Source organism: Tachyglossus aculeatus, chromosome X2, assembly GCF_015852505.1.
Source record: "Tachyglossus aculeatus isolate mTacAcu1 chromosome X2, mTacAcu1.pri, whole genome shotgun sequence".
NCBI lineage: Eukaryota > Metazoa > Chordata > Mammalia > Monotremata > Tachyglossidae > Tachyglossus > Tachyglossus aculeatus.
This window is the reverse complement of record NC_052100.1, coordinates 30633177-30654288: the sequence shown is the minus strand read 5'-3', so window position 1 is coordinate 30654288 and position 21112 is coordinate 30633177. Positions and strand designations below refer to the sequence as shown.

General features: G+C 52.5%; 1 protein-coding gene across 1 annotated transcript in view; it reads right to left on the bottom strand.

The window, feature by feature from the left end:
* Positions 1–791: 791 nt before the first annotated feature.
* ZNF407 (zinc finger protein 407) overlaps positions 792–21112 on the bottom strand; it is a 258339-nt gene continuing 238018 nt past the window's right edge. The window contains exon 8 of the mRNA XM_038771411.1: positions 792–3238. Within this exon, the coding sequence (XP_038627339.1) occupies positions 1965–3238 (1274 nt within the window). The 3' untranslated portion in view covers positions 792–1964. The remainder of the gene's footprint in view (positions 3239–21112) is intronic.

Below are 21112 nucleotides of genomic sequence, written 5' to 3'. Positions count from 1 at the left end.
TGACCTGACACCTGTCCACATTGTTTTGTTTTGTTGTCTGTCTCCCCCTTCTAGACTGTGAGCCCGTGGTTGGGTGGGGACCGTCTCTATATGTTGCCAATTTGTACTTCCATCATCATCATCATCATCAATCGTATTTATTGAGCGCTTACTATGTGCAGAGCACTGTACTAAGCATTTGGGAAGTACAAATTGGCAACATATAGAGACAGTCCCTACCCAACAGTGGGCTCACAGTCTAAAAGGGGGAGACAGAGAACCAAAACAAACATACTAACAAAATAAAATAAACAGAATAGATATGAACAAATAAAATAAATAAATAAATAGAGTAATAAATATGTACAAACATATATACATATATACAGGTGCTGTGGGGAAGGGAAGGAGGTAAGATGGGGGGGATGGAGGGGGGACGAGGGGGAGAGGAAGCGCTTCCCAAGCGCTTAGTACAGTGCTCTGCACACAGTAAGTGCTCAATAGATACGATTGAATGAATGAATGACTCAAAAGATCCAGAGAGTGAGAAGGGACCGTGGTTGATGCTGAATCATTCAGTCTCTGTCCGCCAAGAAGGAAGAGGAGAAAAGACGGCCCCCCAGCACTCGGCCCAGAGACCAGCTTTTGGCCGGCACTCCATCCACACCCTGATTCGTGGCCCTCCCACACTTTGGATGTGCCCTGCCCTAGGCCCTCCTTCTCCCTGTTTGCGGCCCATGTGTGCCCAGACTCTGCCCCGTCTGCAGCTGCTCCAATAAGAGACCAAGAGCGCCGCTGCAATGCTGCTATCGCTTTATTGGGGAAGACGACAACCGGAGCCAACAGAAGCAGCCGTGGCCCCGAGGATCTCCCCCGGGTTGGGACCCAGGTGGCCGGCCACGTACCCCTGTCTAGGGGAGGGCGGGTTCTCCGGGCCCATGGCCGTAGTCGGCCCCAACCACCGGCATCCATGTCTGGCCAGAGCAGCAGAGGCAGGGTCACCTTCCCGCCTCGTTACCGTCAGCACCTCCGTGGCGTTTCAGTCACAGAGCGAGTGTGCAAAAGTAATGTTTGTACGAAGAGCTATTCATAAAAAAGCAAGATATTGACATTACGGTTTCAAATTTCACAACCGATATACAGACTTTTAAGGTATGACAGTTAAGTTGCAGGTGCGGGTCTCTGCCCTTTGCAGACCCACTGTTCCGGGATGGAGCCGGGGCGCTTTCCAGACCGCAGCCGCGGAGGTCTCCCAAAACCCGGCGTGGGACAGTGCCACGAGTCATCGTGGTCACCGGGAGGGTCGTTGTGGGGGCCGACAGACCAGACGGAATTGCAGGGAGCGATGTGGGGCTCCTAATAGGTCTCAAACGGTGCTACCACCTCCCACCGCGGTGCAAGACTGTTGGCTGAGATCACTGCTGGGCTGCCACAGCAGAAATGTCCAGAAGTCCAGGGTGGGGCTTCACCTGCTTGGCTTCCAGACACAAAATGTTGGAGGGCCCGAAGTCGTGCTCCCTCAGAAGGGCCAGGGGGACACCCGGCCCGGCCAATGGGCAGCCAGGAAGCAGTCGGCCAATTTCCTGAACGGACAACCTCCGCCTGACTCTGCCGGGAGGTCTTCTCCGGGGGCTGGACACCCTGCCAGCCACACTGTCCCCTTGCTTTTACAGCCACAAGGGCCTTGGTGGCTCATAAAGTTCCTGGGCTCTGGTGCCCGGCTCCCAGGGCCGCTCTCACCCCTGGCACAGGGCACCAGAGGGGTTTTGGTGTTAGCTCTGTTGTCCCCACCTTGAAGGTTCCACAGAGGAAGGTCAGGGGCCGACTGCCCACATACTGTGCATATGTGCATGTGCGTGTGTGGGGGTGTGTGTGTCTGCTATTTTCATCTCTGCCTGTGTCAAGCTGTCAAAGTCCAGGTCAGGATTCCCACCCGTGACCCCCGTCCCCAAAGGGCTATCTTCTTAGGGCTCCCGTGGGTGCCTTCACTGCTCCTGTGGGCTACCCTGGGTGTAGATGACCATGCTGGTCAGCTGCTCCCCGGTTGGGGCAGCGGCAGTGCTCAGAGAGTCTGGGGACTCGGCTGCCTCGATGACCGTATGGGAGTACACTGCCGCAGTTGACGCCCCTTCCCCGTCGCCCGGCACCTGGGGCAGCTCGGTAACTATGTAATGGGTCGTGCCCTCGGCGAAGCCGCCGGCGGACTCATGCGCCATGGCCTGGGCCAGTTCCTCCGTGACTATGATCTGGGAGATCTCCCGGCCGGAGCCCATGAGGTCCAGGTGCTCGGCTGGCAGGCCCAGCGCGTCGGGGACCGGGCCCTGCATGATGATCTGGGCCCCGTCGCTGGCCACCATGTGAACGGTGCCTTCCTCGTTGACGATGAACTGAGTGACACCGTCCTTCATCAGCTGGTCGGCCGCCTCCGGGCCACACATGGCCAACTGCAGGACTCCCTGGACCATCTTCTTGAAGGCCACATGGCTCCGGTCCAGCGTGACCGTGGGGAGGGCGGGCAGGGGCCCGAGCTGGGTTGGGACGTCCACGGGCACTGCCCCTGGCTCCAGCTCCTGGGCCCCGGGGAAGGGTGGCAGGTGCGGGCTCCCGGGCTCGTCGGCCGCCTCCTGGCCAGGCACCTGGAGGATCAGGTCTTTCGGGGCAGAGCCAGGCAGGGCTTCACCCCCGGGTCCCACCGTGGTCCCCAGCTCGGTGACGGCACACAGCAGGGCGTCCAGGGCCGACGGTGCGTCCTGAGGGGCCGGGCCGGCCTCCGAGGGGCCCGGGGACCCCTGCCCCGTCGCCCGCTCCAGTCCGGCCCCGAGGGGAGTGACCTCATCCTCCAGGCCTTCCTCCGGCCCCTCCAGCACCACCACACGGGTGGCCCCGTCAGGCAGCTGTTCGGTCAGGACCTGGTGTGGCAGCCCGGCACTCAGCTGGGGTCCATTCTGGCCGGCGGCGAAGACCCGGCCGTCCTCTGTGATGTGCACCACTCGGGCCACCTGGCCGGCCAGGGCCAGGGTCTGCAGCGTGGCGGCCGCCGTCTCCTCCACGGATGCGTCCACGGCCAGGTCCCCGTCGTAGCCGTGGATGATGATGACCTGCTGCACCGGTTCTGCGGGGTGCCGGCGGCCACCCGGGGACGGTCTCTCTCGGACCGGAGACTCCTCGGCGGGGGCTGCGGCCGTGAAGGGGCGCTCCGTCTCCACGAAGGTGGCCCCTTGCCCCTTTAGGCGGCACTCGTAGGACTTGGAGACGATCCCTAGAAGAGAAAACAACTGTTAGATCAGGCTCATGGCTCTGTACTCTACTCCCAAGCCTACCAGCTCCATGGGGGACTTGCCAAAGCACCGATCACCACCTTCCACAGGACTGAGTGACGCAGGGAGTACGTATAGAGTACCGTGAGTCCCCGGGATCGGAGCACTGTCCTGGGCACCCACTCAGTGCACAGCACTGTACTGAGCACTCGTTTGCAGATCACTTTAGTGGGTGCCCACTCTGTGCAAAACACTGTACTGAGCATTGGTTTTTTTAAGGTACCTGTTAAGTGCATAGGATGTACCAGGCACTCTACTAACTGCTGGGGCAGATATAGCTAATCAGGTTGGATACAGTCCCTGTCCCACACGGGGTTCAGAGTCTTAATCCCAGCGCTTAGAACAGTGCTTTGCACATAGCAAGCGCTTAATAAATGCCCTTATTATTCTTAATAATGATGATAGCATTTATTAAGCGCTTACTATGTGCAAAGCACTGTTCTAAGCGCTGGGGAGGTTACAAGGTGATGAGGTTGTCCCACGGGGGGGCTCACAGTTTTAACCCCCATTTTACAGATGAGGGAGCTGAGGCCCAGAGAAGTTAAGTGACTTGCCCAAAGTCACACAGCTGACAAGTGGCAGAGCCTTATTATTATTGTTATGAGGTAACTGAGGCCCAGAGAGGTGAAGTGACTTGCCCAAGGTCACCCAGCAGACAAGTGGTGGAGCTAGGATTAGAACCCAGGTCCTTCTGACTTTCAGGCCCGTGCTGTAACCACCAGACCACACTGCTTCTCTATTTGCATTTGTGCGCAGAGCACTGTATTGAACATTTGTTGTGTACAGAGCACTGGAGTTTGTACCCTCTGTGTGCAGCCTCCAATCAATTAATCCATCTATAATAATAATAATATTGATGGCATTTGTTAAGCACTTACTATGTGCAAAGCACTGTTCTAAGCGCGGGGGGGCGGGGGATAAAAGGTGATCAGGTTGTCCCACGTGGGGCTGAGGTAACTGAGGCTCCGAGAAGTGAAGTGACTTGCCCAAGGTCACACAGCAGATATGTGGCAGAGTCGGAATTCGAACCCATGACCTCGGACTCCAAAGCCCATGCTCTTTCCACTGAGCCACGCTGCTTCTCATCTATGGTATTTATTGAGGGCTTACTGTGTGCAGAGTATTGTACTAAGCGCTTGGAAGAGTACAGTATATTATCATCATCATCATCAATCGTATTTATTGAGCGCTTACTATGTGCAGAGCACTGTACTAAGCGCTTGGGAAGTACAAATTGGCAACATATAGAGACAGTCCCTACCCAACAGTGGGCTCACAGTCTAAAATATATTAATATTAATTAATTAATTAATTAATAATATTAGAGTTGGAATACACGTTCCCTGCCACAAGGAGCTTACAGTCTAGGGGACTCCAGCTTCCAGGCACCTTCTTCCTCAGGTGGGGCCATAGGGCTCCCGCCCTCAAGGGTCATTCCAGAACCAGTCCTCTCCGGACTCACGCCGAGTCACCAGGGAGGACTGTCCATGGGGCAGGAGCCCTGCCTCAACTGTCCGGCGCATCGGATCCCTTGGGGACCCCAGGCCAGTTCAGCCTCTTGCTGGTCTAATAAGTAACGTCCGGGGTAACCGCAGCTGACCCCAGCCTGGCCCCCCAGTACCATTCCTCAGCCCAGACCCCTCAGCCCCTCCACCACAGTTCATAAAGGTGTCGGGAGGCCCGCCTTTGATTCAGCAATTGAATAAGTTGGAGTGCTGTCAGAGCTGCTTTGAAAAATGGCCCTATAAAATGGAACGGCCTCAATCAGACTGTAAAAGATTCCCCCTCTGAAGGTTCCTCCGTTCCCACCCTAATGAATTAATGTGGAGAAGTTCAAGTGTCATTTACACTGATGTGAACCCACGACTAGCCCTCTGCCTTTGCCCGGGGCGCGCACCAAGGAAGGGTGTGGGGGATTCCATGTCGGAGGCCCTGAGTTTTCCTGGGCTTCCCTGGAAAATCTGCCTAGCCAGTCCAGGCGGCATTCCCGGATCTGGACTGGTTGGCTGACTAGCTGGGTGGGGGGGTTAAACCCGGGAAGCCCGGGGAGGTGGTTTCATCCTGTGGTAACTGCACTGAATGGCATCCAAACTGCCCAGCTGCGCAGGGCACTGCTCTGCTCACGAATCCAGTGTCTCTGCCCCCGCTTGCTGCACGTCCATCAGATGCCATCCCTGAACCCATCGGGAAATCGGCACGGCTGAATGTGGATGGGCATGGCACGTAGTTGGAAATGGCTGGGCATGGTGGGCCCTGGCAGGATGTGGTTGGTGCTGACTGGAGGTGGATGGATGAGGCTGAGCCTGAACGGACATGCCCTAGGCTTTTGGGATGCCTCACACTTAGTTCAGTACCTGAATCCTTCCTGCCAGGATATATATATATATATATATATGTGTGTGTATGTATGTATGTATGTGTGCGCGCATGCTCACGCACACACTCGATCCTTTCGCTACTGTCATCATCTTTTCCCACCGAATAAATACCTTATGCTTTTGTTAAGCTTACATTTAATTAAAATGTACAGAATTTGTGCAGTAAACTCGAATGAAACAAATAAAACAAGGCCCCCCCTCTTCTGAAAGCATACGTTGTGAATGAAAAATGTCATTACAGACTAAAAAATTTTGTAGTAAACAGGGCCTACAGAGAGAAGTTTCCCCTGTAATGACATCCATAAAATACACAAATGGCACTTTTAGTACCATCCTGAATATGGCATTTTCTGTGCTCTACACACAATCTAAATGGTTTGATCATAGAGCATAATACTCCATTGGGTTTATAGAACAATCAATGTTCCATAAAATGATGTATTTATCCAATAGTAGGCTCAGCAGTTACTGGGGTATGACATTGTCGGACGCTGACTTTGTTCTGTGCGGCACGCAAGCCGGCTGTAAAACTTATCTAACACTACTTCAACAACTTCATCTCATCGGTGTCAAGTAATTTGTTGAAGCCTCAGCTCGGTTTAAAAAAACTTGTAATAAAAATTCATGGAATTTTCAAGAGAATGAAAGCCGCTGACAACAGAAAGGTCACATTGTGTTTCCACCAGAGGGTTCAGAGGTCACCGGAGTTCTGAAACAGAAAGTAGATTTCACGCCTCGTGTAGCAGATAAAGACGGCATCAGAAAGGCTTGCCGCGGGCCGAGCGGCACGGTGCGTGGGGGACGGGGGCGGCTCTGGGGACGGCTCGCTGCCCGCCGGCCGGCTTCTCCCGACGTTGTCGCTATGGCCGCCCCGGGCAAGGTGAAGGTGGAGGAGCCTCCTAGGCAAGGTTCCCCGCTGTGGGCCGCGGAGCAACATCAGGGAAGGAGATGGGAACTGGGGCATAGGCAGAGCCGGGGCTCTTCCCATCTGTGTGCTCTGCACACAGTAAGCGCTCAATAAATACGATTGATGATGATGATGGGGGCCTCGTCTGAGGTGTCATCCGCCCTTGGTGGCACGGCACTCCCCGGAGACGGACGCCATCATTCCGCCAGGTGTGATTTTTAACGACAAAGGCTCATGCTTGAGGTCTATTATGGTGAAACAGCATTCACCCCAGACTATGCTAGTAAACCGGGCCCATGTTTTAATGTCCCCCGACCTTCGTTTTCTCACGAGCGAGTCGGAGGATGAGAAAGTGAACCTCAGTGAAATACAACTCTTGAGAAATTTTAAGCATGGGATCAGTTCATCCTGCGGCCTCCAATCATGTCGCCAGTCATATTAAGAGCATTAATTGGGCTGGTCACCTTTGTTCAGTTTGGGAGCAACGACAAGGGAGTTGGTTCGGTGGCAGCAGCCGGGCTGCCTGGTTGGGAGGTGTGTGCACGTGCTACAGCAGCTCAGCACCCTAGGGGAGGCTCACTAACTTAACTGTGCATCCTGCGTGCCCCGCTACCTTAGAGAACTTCCTGCTCTGGTTTGTCCCAGCAGTTTTTCCCGCCAAGAAGCCTGGTCCGGGGCTGGGTCTGAAGCCAGGGGTGATAGTCCGGGAGGGGAGGGTTGGCGGGGCCAACTGGCGAGGTCCAGAGGCACAGTCCTCTGGAGGGGTACAGCACACTCCCGCCCGCACCGTCAGAACCAGGTGAGACAATGGGAAGCGGGTGCCTCCTCTCAACTTGTCATGTTCAAGGCTGAGGGGAGTCAGGGGTATCACCACGCACGGGACCCCAGGGGTTAGGGAAGTGGGGATGATTTGAGGGGCTAGGAGCCCCAAGCTGCACGCATGTTGTTTTCCACCCTTCCCCCAAATGGGAAGACAGGGCAGCTTGGTGGCTATCTCTGTGCCCCCGTTTCTGGGACTTATGTAGTTCAATCCTACCCAAAATGGCCCGCGGTGGCTCTGTCCATTCCTGACAGAACAGCCAACGAGCCTGTGGCATCATATCGGACTCCCGGCCCGGACTGTGGGCTGGGAATGTTCACCTTGGGAACTGGTCTGAACTCCAGGGAGTTCCCAGGAGAGCAAGAAAAACACTTTCCTGCTGACAGGAGACCACAGCTTCTGGGGAAGCCCTTTCGTGGGGGGAACCCAGGGGTCCAAACCCCATACTGCCTATGGAAGTCCAAGGCGGAAACTGCCTGCAGTGTTCCTTTTCCTTCCAATACCATCGGTACTCGGGCTACTGTCGACAACGGCAAAGATGATGGGACCCATCCCTGAAGACACAGGCCCCACCCTAATCCATTCCAATCAAGACCCTTCCACATTCTTCGCTTTCTTCAGGTCCAGGCTCGGCCATCCCAGATAGGTCACTGCCCACCCCGACTGTGACTAAGAACCTCGGCTGTGCAATTATGCGTATGGAGTCCCAGATCTAGAGAGATCGGCATTAAGTTGCCCTCGGGAACTGCATTTTTCCAGCCTGAAGGTCCAGGGGGAAGGGGAGCTGTGCCCACTTACAGTCCTTTGGTTCAGCAAGATAACAGCAACCTCAGTCGGTACAATGATCTGCACACAACAGACACTCGATTCAGTGCTCTGCACTAAGTAGACTCCCAGGACAATGCTCCATACACAACAGGTTCCCAGCACAGTGCTCTGCACACAGCAGGCACCCAGTAGAGTATCACTTATTTCCTAAGTGCACTGTCCATTACACCAGGAACTCTAAATCTTGGCCATTAGTCTGCTTGTTATCGTGTCTGTGTTCAGGGAATCTGGCCTCATGAAAGCCACCCCAGGCAGTTGGGGTCTGCAGGACATCCCGTTGGGAACCATGAACACAGCTGAAACCCTGGCTCCTCAGACAGGGCCCAATGTCAGGAGCGTGAAAACCAAAAAAACCTCCTCCCAGTTCCCCGTGATGGGATGACTTGAAAACGCCAATGTGAAAAATTTGGCATTTGCTTACATCCATTTTCTAGGGTTAACCCTAGAAATACATCCCCTTTCACCTTTCCAGTCAGATTTGCATTATTTTTATAAAATTAAGCCACGATACAGTATCATCCTCTCTTTTCACAGGAAATTAAGGGAAATGGCTGTTTGTCTTCATTGCAGACACTTTGGTATGTGTGGTGAAAAACAAACCGCATTTCGATCATTGCACAGAGGCGCCATTAAAATCAAATTTACAGTAAACAGAACCTGCAGCTGGGTAGAACACTAACTGTTAGTATTTTAATTATCAGCAAAGCTTTTGGAGGTCTAACATCTGCTCAAAGCCAAATGACAGCAGCTGCTTGTGTACACTTAAAACAATGTGAATTTCTTCCATAAATATTAAAATGAACGGTGCGTTCTGGGTTCATCTCTGCTACTTTCCTATCGAGCTGGCTGGGTCAAGCAGGGCACACCGGCCATCTTTCTAGTGGCACAACTGTTCAGGACTGACCTCGTCAAAACAATGAGATCCCAAGACAGCCAACACGCTCGTGTCTGTAAATTGAAAATGTTTAAAGACTGGACCGGGGGTCACTGCTGGCCGAACGAAGCTGAAGAGATGCTAACAAACCAACGGCAGAAAGTTCTGCTCCCTGGGCTCTGTTGGAATACGAAAGCTCATCCGGACCAAGGTGTACAGAAACGCCAACGCAAACGCCATACAACTGGACCCAATATTCGGTGCCGGCGCATCTGCAAGGGGCTTATTCTGCCCCCACCAATTCCCCTGCCCCCAGTCCAATCATGGCGAGAACAGTATGGTGCCTTCAACGCTATTTACAGCCAGCTGGCCGTCACCCATCTCCACCCTCTGGATGCTGTTTGACTAAGACTCAGGGGCTGCAAGGAGAAACACAAGTGACAGGTACAAACAGGGCAGGAGGAGATGCAAGAAAGTGATGGTGCTGAGGAAAGCCCTTTGGGGGAGGATGTGACTCCCCCGCACCACTGGGAGAAGCAGCGTGGCCCAGTGGAAAGAGCACAGGCTTGGGAGTCAAAGGTCATGGGTTCAAATCCCAGCTCCGCCACTTGTCAGCTGTGTGACCATGAGCAAGCCACTTAACTTCTCTGTGCCTCAGTTACCTCATCTGTAAAGTGGGGATTAAGACTGGGAGCCCCACGTGGGACAACCTGATCACCTTGTGTCCCCCCAGTGCTTAGAACAGTGCTTCACACATAGTAAGTGCTTAACAAATACCATTATTATTATTATTGTTAGTGCCCCGCAGCCCACATGCTGCAAGCATGCCACCATGTCAGCCAGTCAGTCATTCATAGTTATTGAGCACTTACTGTGTGCAGAACACTGTACTAAGCGATTGGGAGAGCACAACATAACAACATAGCAGACACATTCCCTGCCCACAGTGAGCTTAAGGTCTAGACGGACGGCAGAGAGGGGGGAGGGAGAGGAAGGTTCCAGCCTGGTGACCTCTCAACTGGTGTGGGAAACCAGGAGGTACATGCCCAGCTCCAGCTGCAGGCCGCCCCACCACCTTTTTCATTTTTGTACCACTCTGGGCCTGGGCCAGGGCCGGGGGGGAATGAATAGTGGGGATGTCGGAGTGGACCCTGGAGTTTCATTTAGAAGTCAAACTCCTGGGTGGCCAAATGTAGCTTATCGTTCAACTGGGCCAGCGGGTCCAGGATAAAGTTTCTGTCAACCCCTGCTGGGTGCTGGAGTTCCTCCCAGGCGCTGGGTAAAAGCCAAACCAAAGTATCGTGATGAGTTCTCCGAGGCGCAGCCCAGCGCAGCATCAAACGGCCAATCAAGGGCACTGAGGCAAGGGCTCTGTCCTCCACTGGCCGCCCGGGTGGCTGGCGGGCTCTGACGGAGCCCCACCAACCCCAGCCGACAGCTGCCCATCCTCCTGGCTACCTCTGCCGCCCGTTTGATACCCAGCCAGTCCGGCATAAAGGACCACAGGAAGCCGACACCTGACCCACAGTGCTGATCTTTGCAGGGTCAGGCCCAAAGGGCCCAAGGTAAGGAAACGGAGAACCGAGAGAGCAGGGGAATCGCTGAACCGGCCAGTCCCTGCTGCCTCCGACACGAGGAGCCAGCGAGCACTGGGGAGACACAGAGAAAGGTTTGGAACATAAACCACTGAGGGAAATTTAATTAAAATTACACTGACATGCAGCAATTTCCTCCACACTTCATACCAGAGCGGGATGTGTTCTGTTTGTCAAACTGAAATATTCATTTGAGTTTATGAAAATGTGGGGCCTCTCACCCCGGTGCCCTTAAAAGACCAGATCGATTCAATTTCCTCCCTGCCCGACGGTCGCGGGGCGGAGGGTGCTACACGAGCCCGGGGAACGTGGCTGTGCCAGGGTGTTAGGAGTCAGAGTCATGGGGAGAGTAGGCGGGGGGCGGGGGCGAGACTTGGCTCTGACTCAGCCCGGCCCTCTGGGCCCAGAACCGGGAAGGGATCGGCTTTCGGGGAGGTGGCGCAGCCTAGTGGAAAGTGGACTCAGGATGGAAGAGGGGGAGACAAAGGGACACCTCCTTTTCCTGAATCCCTGAGGCAGCCAGTCGGTGAGACTGTGACCGGAAGCCAAGGCTGAAGGTGCCTCCCCGAGAGCTTCTGGCCCGGGCTCCAGCTGCAGAGAACGGGGTCTCCGTGGCAAAGCCCCGGAATGGCACCCAGCTCTCCTCTCGCAGGCATCATCATCATCCATCGTATTTATTGAGCGCTTACTATGTGCAGAGCACTGTACTAAGCGCTTGGGAAGTACAAAGTACAACAGGCACTGCCTGTTGGGTAAGGGAGACCGAGGGCTGCCGCGGGCCCCGAGCCCAGGGGGGTTCTTGCCACCGTCCTGCTGCAGGCCCTTGCCCCAAGGACCTCAGATTGCAGAGTGGACCCTCGCCCCTCTGGCAGGGCCCTGGGCCAGCGCTCCCGGCAAGCAGGATGGGACCCCTGCCTCACCCAGCACCAGGCCAGTCTCACCAGCCTCCCAACCCCCCGGGCCTGGTTGAGGTGTGAGCCCCAGAGAACGGTGATGATGCCTAATCCCACCACCGGCTAGAGGCCCAGGCATCTATGGTAAAGAGGCTCTGGGCACCCATACTCGCCACCCACAACGTCGGCTGGGAGGGTGGACCCAATATGTCCATAATTAATTAGAGAAATTCGAACCCATTAATGTGCAACACGCTAAGCAGAGCCAAGAGAGCGACTGTTGCTCAAGGAGACATTTCCTCTCCCCAGCCTCTTGCCTCCTGGTGCCCGGGTCAATTCGCTGTCCTGGTCTGGCCTACGTAAGGCTCCAGGATGAACCCTGAAGACAAGATCCGTCGCCCCGGTGCCGCCCCACAGTTGAAAGTCCAACAGTGTTCTTGATCCAGATTCTGAACGTTTTTTCCCACCATGGCGACCCGCAGGCAAACAACTTGCCTTTGCCTTTCTGTGCCAGACCTCCAGCCCTTGTGGCCCAGCCCAGCCTAGATCCCAGAAGGTTGGCTCCGAGGGGCCGAGTGGTTTCGGGCGACTGCTTGAGAGGAGGGGACCTATGCTGCTTCTCGAGGGGGACCGGGTCAGTGGGCCACAGTGAAGAACAATGGCCCTGAGCCACCGGGCCGGCTAGAGGTGGGGTTGAGGCAGAGAGTCTGAGCAGGGCAGGCTAGGGGCAGAAACAGGCAGCCCTGGAGAGCAGAGATGTTTCCTTGCATAATGATGAAGTTTTCGTTGAGCTGCTGCTGTTGCTGCATTTTGGCCAAACGTGCCCACTAGATGGCTGTGACAGTGGTGGTCACTTGGCATCATTTCACTTCCCACGGCTCTCTGGGCTGCCACCGTCACCGCTGTCCATACACAGGGCTGCCCCAGGAGCCCCAGGCTAATGCTCATGACCAAGAGGTCCTTTCCAGGTGGGTGAGGGGGTGGGGCTGGGCAGGAGGGCCACGATTCTGGCAGTTTCAATCCGCGAGTGGCTTTGGCAAAGCATCTGATATCGCTGCATTCTTCAGAGGTTGCAGTAAAAGCAAATGAAAGCCACTGGGAATGACCACTCAGTGACTTCAGTGGCCTCGGGGAATGCTGATGACAATGGGAGAGCCACCTGAGGCCAGTGCAGCCTGCCTCCAAGGTGGCAGTTTCCAAGAGTGCGCATACATTCACGCCCCCACCCCATCCCCTACGCATTTGGAGATCTGATCCTCAGGCCCACACTTCTGACCATGCTTCTTTGGGCAGAGGAGCCAATTGCCACAGGTACCTGCGTGGAGCCATTTCTCCGCTGGGCATTTCTCTCTCTGCAACTTTTGTTTGCTACTGGGGTGAAGGTGAGGGGAAGATTTCTCTGTTCACTCCCGGGGCTGCTGCTCTCCTAGTGGCTTGGGAGTGGGCTTTGATCACACTCACCGGGACAGCCCTCCCCACGCTACCCCTTGTCAGGGGCTGTGGAAGCTTCTACTGGAGGAAACCACAGCTGCTGAAAAACTCATAAGTCACGAGTGTGACACAATGCCCGTTAATTAGCATCCCGTGATGTCACATCCATGAATGATGATAGCCCTCGAGTGCTATGTGGCAGAGTGTTCTCCGTAAATTGGGATGACACGTAGAAGACTCCATAATGTCTGAGGTAAGGGCTGCCCAGAGGACTAGCCCAAGCTGCCCTTGATTGGACCCGCTTCTGCCTGGGTTACCTGGGCCAGAAACATGACCTGCTTTGGGTAATGAGTGGACCAAGGCTCTCACAGATCAGCCAATTGACAGGCCGGATCACCAGAATCAGCATGCCAGCTCTCAGGGTTTGCTGCCTGAAGTACTCACTCTTCGGGCCAAACACAATCAATCAATCAATCCACAGAATCTACTGAGAGCAGAGCACTGCACTGTGTGCTTGTGAGAGTACCAAAGAGCTAGTAGACACGACCCCTCTCCTCCTGAAGCTTTCAAGCTAGCAGGGGAGGCAGGCACTAAAACAAATTCCAGGTTTAAAGATATGGATATAAATGCTGTAGCTGGCGGGAGGGAAGAAGAGGATGAGTACCCGAGTATTCACTGGGGAAGGTCTCCTGAGTGCGATATAATTTCAGAAGGGCCTTGTAAACAGAGAGAGCAGCAGTCTGTCGCACGTGAAGGGAAAAAGAGTTCCAGGCAGGAGGCAGGGGGTGAGAAAGAGGATGTGATGAGACAGTTGAGAACAAGGCACAGTGAGTAGGTTGGCCTGAGAGGAGAGAAACATGCGAGCTGGGGTATAGTGGGAAAGAAGGGAGGATAAGTAGGTGGGGGGAGAGCTGATTGGGAGCCTTGAAGCCAAGGCCTCCAACAGGGAGTGGCAGGATGGACAACAGCTGGAAAGCACAGGGATAAGGAGGAGATACTGCCCCAATGGCCACCATTCTCTCCAGGAACAGGTACACCTATTGGCCTCTTCCCCAACCCTAGAGACCACAGCAGTCCATTCTGAGAGCCTTGGGGCTGCGGGGGCAGAGACTGACTACCCTAGGGCTTTGCTAGCAGGCCTCTGCCCTGCCAATCAATCAATCATATTTCTTGAGCACTTACAGTGTGCAGAGCACCAGACTAAGCCATTGGAAGAGTAAAAAATGGATGGAGTAGGTAGATCCCTGCACTCAAGAAGTTTACAGCCTCGTTGGGGAGATAGATGCTAAAGGAAATCACAGATGGAGGAAACAGCAAAGTATAAGGTTAAGTACATGAGTGCTGTCGGGATGGGGTGAGTTTCAAAATGCTTAAGGAGTCCAGACTCGAGTGCTTAGGCAACTCAGGAAGGAAGGAGAAGAGGGGTTAATCAGGGAAGGCTTCTTGGAGAAGATGTGATTTTAGTAGGGCTTGGAAGAAGGGGAGAGGAGTGGTCTGTCTGAAGGAAGCCAAAACTCCCCACCAAGCTTGGGGTGAAGAAGCCAACAGGACGGCCTCCACCACAGTGGCCACCCCGGGGCAGGGGAGGGCGAGGCTCCCCTCCCCGACAGCATCCTGGTTCATTAAGGTGCCCGACCCGTTGACCGACCCGTGGCCCGGCTGGCTTGTGAGAAGCCGGGATCCAAGCTACGAGGATCCCTTGGGAAACCTAACCGAGTGGGGCCTGGGCCCCCCGGCCTTGGGACTGCAATTAGAAAACAACCAAAAACCGCCTCCACACCAAAAGCCCTCAGATGGAGTCAGAAACCAGTTGTCAGGACAGAGGCTCTCACTGCTTTGCTGCCCAGCTGTCAAGGACCTCACGACTCCGGTGCGGAACAGGCGAGGAGTTAAGGTGCAAAAATTCAAAATTTTCAAGCATTCATAACCCATTAAACGCAAAGTTTTTAAAACAAATGATTTGACAGTTGCAAATGCAGGATAACACCTAGTTGCATTACAGAAACAGTGTGGTTAATTCCTTTTTTCCAAAGGAAGCGTTCAGTAGAGTGAGGTCCCGTGAATCTCCCTGCAGCACGGTTAACGTGCAAGAAATCCAACCCCAGTGTCACCTCAACCCGGCTCTCTTTATCACTCGCACATCAGGAAGAGTGATGAGAGACGTCCCATGATTTTAGCAGTCTCTCCCTGTGAAGGATCCGCCTGTTAATTACCGCACTAATTATGGTTTGGGAATAACCAAATGAAGCAGGCAGTCTATGGGACGTACAGGCAGGAGTCGAGGGCTGCCGAAAGACCAGTTACTGAAGTCGTCAGCGAGAGCTGACGTGTCGAACGTGCTTAAAAGAAGCGGCAGAAGTAGATGGTTAAAGACAAGCATCTTAAATAATTAGGGCTCCGAACGGCAGAGAGAAATGTTATTTCTTAATGGCAAGTGCATTTAAACCGGTATCTAAAGATCTGAAGGTAAGCCTGCTTAATTCACTGCTTCTTCTTTTGTTATTAGGAAAACATAATTGTTCCAAATAATTAGCACTAGAGTACATCACAAGCTGACAACAAAATTATAGAAATCTTCATATTCAGATCTGTCTAGCTGGCTATTAGGAACAGTTTCTCATCATAACCCATTAGTTGAAGTGCTGTGAGTTCTTGATTGCCACCAATAACCTCAGATATCTGCCTAAGTTAACAGCCCCTATTTATTCAGAGTTTTCTTGACAGTAAAAAATTGCTCGAGATTTTTTACAGCTGCCACACAAAAGAACAGCACTGGCTGTGTGCGCTCGGAAGATTAGGTGATAGAATAATTGAAATGTGGATTTGGGTGCATGTTTAACTCCTAAACTCCTAAATGACAACTCCAGGGGGACTTCCGGCTTGTTAAAGTGGCACTGTCCCGTTTATTAAAAAGGCAAGTGAAACCACTTCCTATTTGTGCCGGTTCCATGTTAATTCAAGATGGATTTTACTGGCATCTAACCATCTCAGGGGCACTCTGTTTTGTTGTTTTTTTTTTTTAAGGCTTAGCCCAGTGGGCCAAAGAGCTTTCCAACTGCATCTCATGGATCGAAAGAGCTTCATTTGGTGGCTTCTTTTTTTGAAACAAACAACGCTGGGGTGCCCCAAAGCTGGCATCTGTTGCATCTGTCTGTTGCTCACTGGGCCTGCCCTGCATGCTGCCAAGACACAGAGTAGAGACGCGGGGCCACGGGGAGGAAAGGACGCCAACCCAACCTCCTTGTGGGTGACCTCTGAAACGGTCCCATCCAAGAAATGACTCTGTGCGTGTTCGTGTGTGTGTCAGGGGAGGGGGAAAGCTGCTGTTCTTGGGGGGACCCTCACCACTTTCCAGGGTGGACGGCTCTGAGCGGGTTTCCAGGAGGGCGGAAAGGGCCCCAACGTGTACTCGGCTAGGCCGGGAATTGGAAACGCTCTCCGGAGCGCCTCTGAACGCTCCTGCGTGATAACAGCTTAGTTTATAAACCCACAAAGCTTGATGTGGAGTCCCATGGGCGCTAACTTTGATTACTCTAGTAATTAATGATGTCGGCGAGGAATATGGATTTTCTGTTAAGATCTGAGCTTGAAGTTAATTAGTCTTCTCGTTATGATTTGCTGATTAATTATGGATATTTTTTATAAAGAGAGATGTTAATTATTAATCTCAAAAAAATCACCCAGCGTGATTAACTAAAACCCTAACGTCGAGTGTGGCTCTGAGACGGTCTGTGGCAGGAAGAAGGTGGCCCCGCTTCCACACGCCCACAGCAAACACACGGCACTGCCACCATCCCCTGTGACCAGCCCCTGGTCAGGAAACAGATCTCGGTCTCTCCAAACAGAGACGTGCCCCGGGGGCCCCGTCCGATCGCCGATAAATGTCCTAGAAAAGAAATCCCAGCTCGACTATTAACTCGGTGCCCTGCTGGAATCGTGTCTCCACCCCAGGGCTGTATGCTCTCTTTTGGCTGATGCGTTCGGTCCGATCTCCTGATTACACGCCGGGCCCAGCCCGTACGGGGTCACAAGTGGCTTCATTCCCCGCGACGGCAGCTCTGCGGGAATGTCGAGGCAGGTATCATGACCGACATGCTAATGAACACTCTTTTTCCTGGAGGGCTTGAAACCACCTCTGGGATGAAAGAGTCCAACAGAGCCCTGGTTTTCCTCCAGGTTTCCCCCACAGAAGGTGTCTGTCCACCGATCCCACCGTGATCACAGCGGGGGAGGAAAAGCGTCATCGGCCCCTCGATGTCCCGGGACTTACCCCCGTCACCAGCCTCTGAACAGGGATCTGTTTACATTATCGCTGGATCATCTTGACAATATTTATTCTCTATTTACCTAAATGAGGCAATATGATGATATTTATTGCTCAGAACGGCTAAATATAGACTTTTCCTGAGCACTCAGTACCATGGTGGGAGGTTTTCGTCTAATCTACATCTTTAAACTGACAAGCCAGAGAATTCCTAATGAATGCCTCTTTTCATCTGGATGTCTGTGTGTATTTGACAGTATAAATATTTAGCACTATCGGAGTCAGCTTGTGATTTTACCCAGATGGACTGATTGATGCCTTGGCTTGACGTTGCCAGAGGCATCCTTGTCGTTACCCAAGCAATTTCCCTCTTACTTCCTAAGAAGCAATTAGCGGCCAAAGGCAACAGCCCCCAAATAGTGGAAATACTTCTGGTATCAGCTGACAACTCTGAGGGATAAATAAAATATGGTACTTAAATTATTACCACTTTACTTTCATGAATCATGGGATTAAAGCTTTCACTTTTAAAGTACATATAAATTGCAGGGTTTGCTCTGCCTGTAATTTGCACGAATCTAAGTTAAAATACCAGCTAATCAGTCAGCGCGCATCCACCTAGGGGAAAGGCCCGCCCTCCCTTGTCAGTTTTGTAAATTGCCTGCCTGAGCGGTGCTGTGATTTTGAGGGGAGAGACGTTTGTTGTCAATAGCTTGCATTGCGGGCGAGTTAAAACAACGTTTGTTAAGGTTTAATCGCAAATGTCACCCACTTTTAAAGTTGAGGCAGAACTCTCGGGGAAATTCCCAGGGCAGATGCTAAATCATTTTTCTCATCCTGGGTGGGAATGAGGCGGCTTGTTCCCTGCAGGTGCCTCGTGCCCCGACCGGCAGCACCGAGCCCTGGCCGGAACCGAGACCATCTCGGGGTGGGGCCGACCCCTCCCTCCTCCCGGTCCGCCACGCTGCTTTGGAAGAGAATCCCGTCCAGCCACCGTGCACCTCCCCGTTTCCTCAATCGATCGATCCAACGATGGTACTAATTGAGCGCTTACTGTGTGCCGAGCTTGGGAGAGAACAATACGGTAGAGTCGGTATACCCATTCCCTGGCCACCGTCGTTGCTGAAAGCTGGAATCGAAATTCAAGGCAAAGTTCCCGCAGTCTGTTGGCAACAGGCACCTCTCAGGCACCTCCCCTCACCACCGCCACCGCGGAAGTTGGTTCCCTGGTGTCCTGGGTGCCAGCTCTGGCAGCCCTGTCTGGCTGGGTGCCGAGGAGCTAAAGGAAGAGGGGCCTGTCACAGTTCGGTCAGGTGGGTGGGGGGGCCTGGGCTTCTCGGGAGGAAATCCACCTGGCCCCACACTCTGTGGGGACAACAGCAAAATGCACACCTCCCGCCCCTATGTGATTAGCTTGCCCCTGTGCAATAATCGGGGAAAGGGACAAGCTGGGCACTGCTCTTCCTGACACAAAATCGAGAGGTCCTATTCCCCTATGATCTCCACGATAGGGGATCTCGGCTAACAGAACTCTCAAACTCGGGGTTGGAAGCCTTTCTAATGGAGCGAGAAGCAGCGTGGCCTAGTGGAAAGAACACAAGCCTGGGAGTCGGGAGGACTGGGTTCTAATCCTGGCTTCATCACTTGCTGGCTGTGTGATGTTCAGCAAGTTGCTTAACTTCTCTGTTCCTCAGTTTCCTCATCTGAAAAATGAGGATTGAATAACCATTCTGTCTTTGACTATGAACCTCATGTGGGATGGGGCTGAGTCGTATCTGATTGCATTGGATCCACCCCAGGGCTTGACACTTAACAGAATCACAACTATTATCACTGTGAAGTATGATCATCATTACTAATGCCTTCCCGGGGCCAGGATCAGTGCCCCGTTAGGGCGCCCAGGCACTGACCCTGCAGTCCATGGCCGCAACTGCTTTCTCCGCCGTGACGCAGGCTCCTCCTTCCCTTTTCATTATTATTCGGCTACCTGCCGGCTGCCATATAAAAACAAATGCATACCGTTCTCGGCTTACTGGTTTTGATTAGTAATAAATTCATTATTGACCAGGTAGAGAGGTCCAGGGCCAGAGGCACAATCCGATGGTCCCGCCTCCCTCCATCACCACCCGCTGCACTTCCACGTCAAGGCCCTGAATTGCTCCGGTTGGCAGTGGTGCGGGAGGGAGGGAGGTGAGGAGGGAGGAGGGGCAGTTCACCGTGAAGTGGCGGGAGAATGAAGGATGACCATTTCCATAATCTACCAGACAACCCAGGGTTTGGGCACCTTCAGGAGGAAACCACAGGCACATGACGCTCGGTGATTAAGGGCCGGGTGTGAGGTTCAAGGCTGCAGTGAGGAATGGCCAGATCGGAGAGAGAAAGTTGGGAATAAACTACATTGTTTTACCAAATATGTCATCGGGAAAAAATGTATCAAGTCTAATCAGCCCAAATTGTGTGATTCATGGCTTAATTTCAGGGTACAAGGCTATAAATTATACTGAGCCTGCCACAACTAATTTTTGCCCTGGCATACCAGATGACAAATGAAATGTCCAAGTGGCTACAAGTGAAAAGCTTCCATCTTTCTTCCATGGCTGAATATTATTTGCCCTAATGATGTATAATAGCCTGCAACTACACTTAACCTGAGCCTTAAATGGCAGCATAAACTGTTTACCTAGAGTTATGAAAAAGAAAACAGCAAATCAAGCAAAGAAATCTAAAGTGCGTCCATTAACCTCCCACATGCCAGCATCATTTCCCCTGCGCATGATGTATAACTGTGTCTCTAAATTGTTTTTTTTTCTGCTCCACAATAGTGAATGCTTCAAATATCTAAGGTGTCAAAATGTGGGTGATAAATCGATGCCACAATTTACTTAATTAATAAATCTGATGGTGTTTAGAGTTCAACAATTGCTGGTTTGGTGGCTAATGAAAATACAGCTATGAAAACCAAGTGTACCCTACCCATTTCTATTCATGGGCCTAATTGTTAAATCCTCCAGGAAGAAAACAAGTCTGAGCAGGAAACATGTAAATCGGTTGAAAATGATTTGCTGCAGTCTTTCCCTTGTTATGTACAATGATCTCACCTCAAATTGGACAAATATACTGTTACACTTCTTAAATAAACTTGGGCTGGTGGGGGGATCTCTTTCAGAAATGAGGTAGATTCGTCTCCTGCTGGCAAACACTCTCGGGATGCCCAGAAGGACAGAGAAGATGCAGAGAAAGTGGCCTTGGCACTACTGTTGATGAATGCCGGCAGAGAACCCTCCGGCTAGAAATGGGATACCGATAGGCAAGGGCAATCTTTGATTATTATTTTATTTTATTTATGTATTTATTTATTTTATTATTTATTTTATTTTGTTAGTATGTTTGGTTTTGTTCTCTGTCTCCCCCTTTTAGACTGTGAGCCCACTGTTGGGTAGGGACTGTCTCTATATGTTGCCAACTTGTACTTCCCAAGCACTTAGTACAGTGCTCTGCACACAGTAAGCGCTCAATAAATACGATTGATTGATTGATTGATTGATTATTACACATCCAGAGAGGATGCCCTGCTTCACAGTCCTGGTCCTGGGCATCAAAGTCCACAAGATAAATGCAGAGAAAATACACAGCTGATGCCGTTTCCATTCTGCATGTTAAACATGATAAGAGTTTAGCATTGTTATCTCTCGGGGACTAGGAGGGTGCAGCATCTCCATGCTTGGCTCCTCTTACAGATCAGGTCTTCCTGGGGAAGTAGCTGCTGGGAACTTCAGAGAACCTTCTGCTCTGGAGCAAGTTTGGAGATCCGATTTAGGACCCGGGA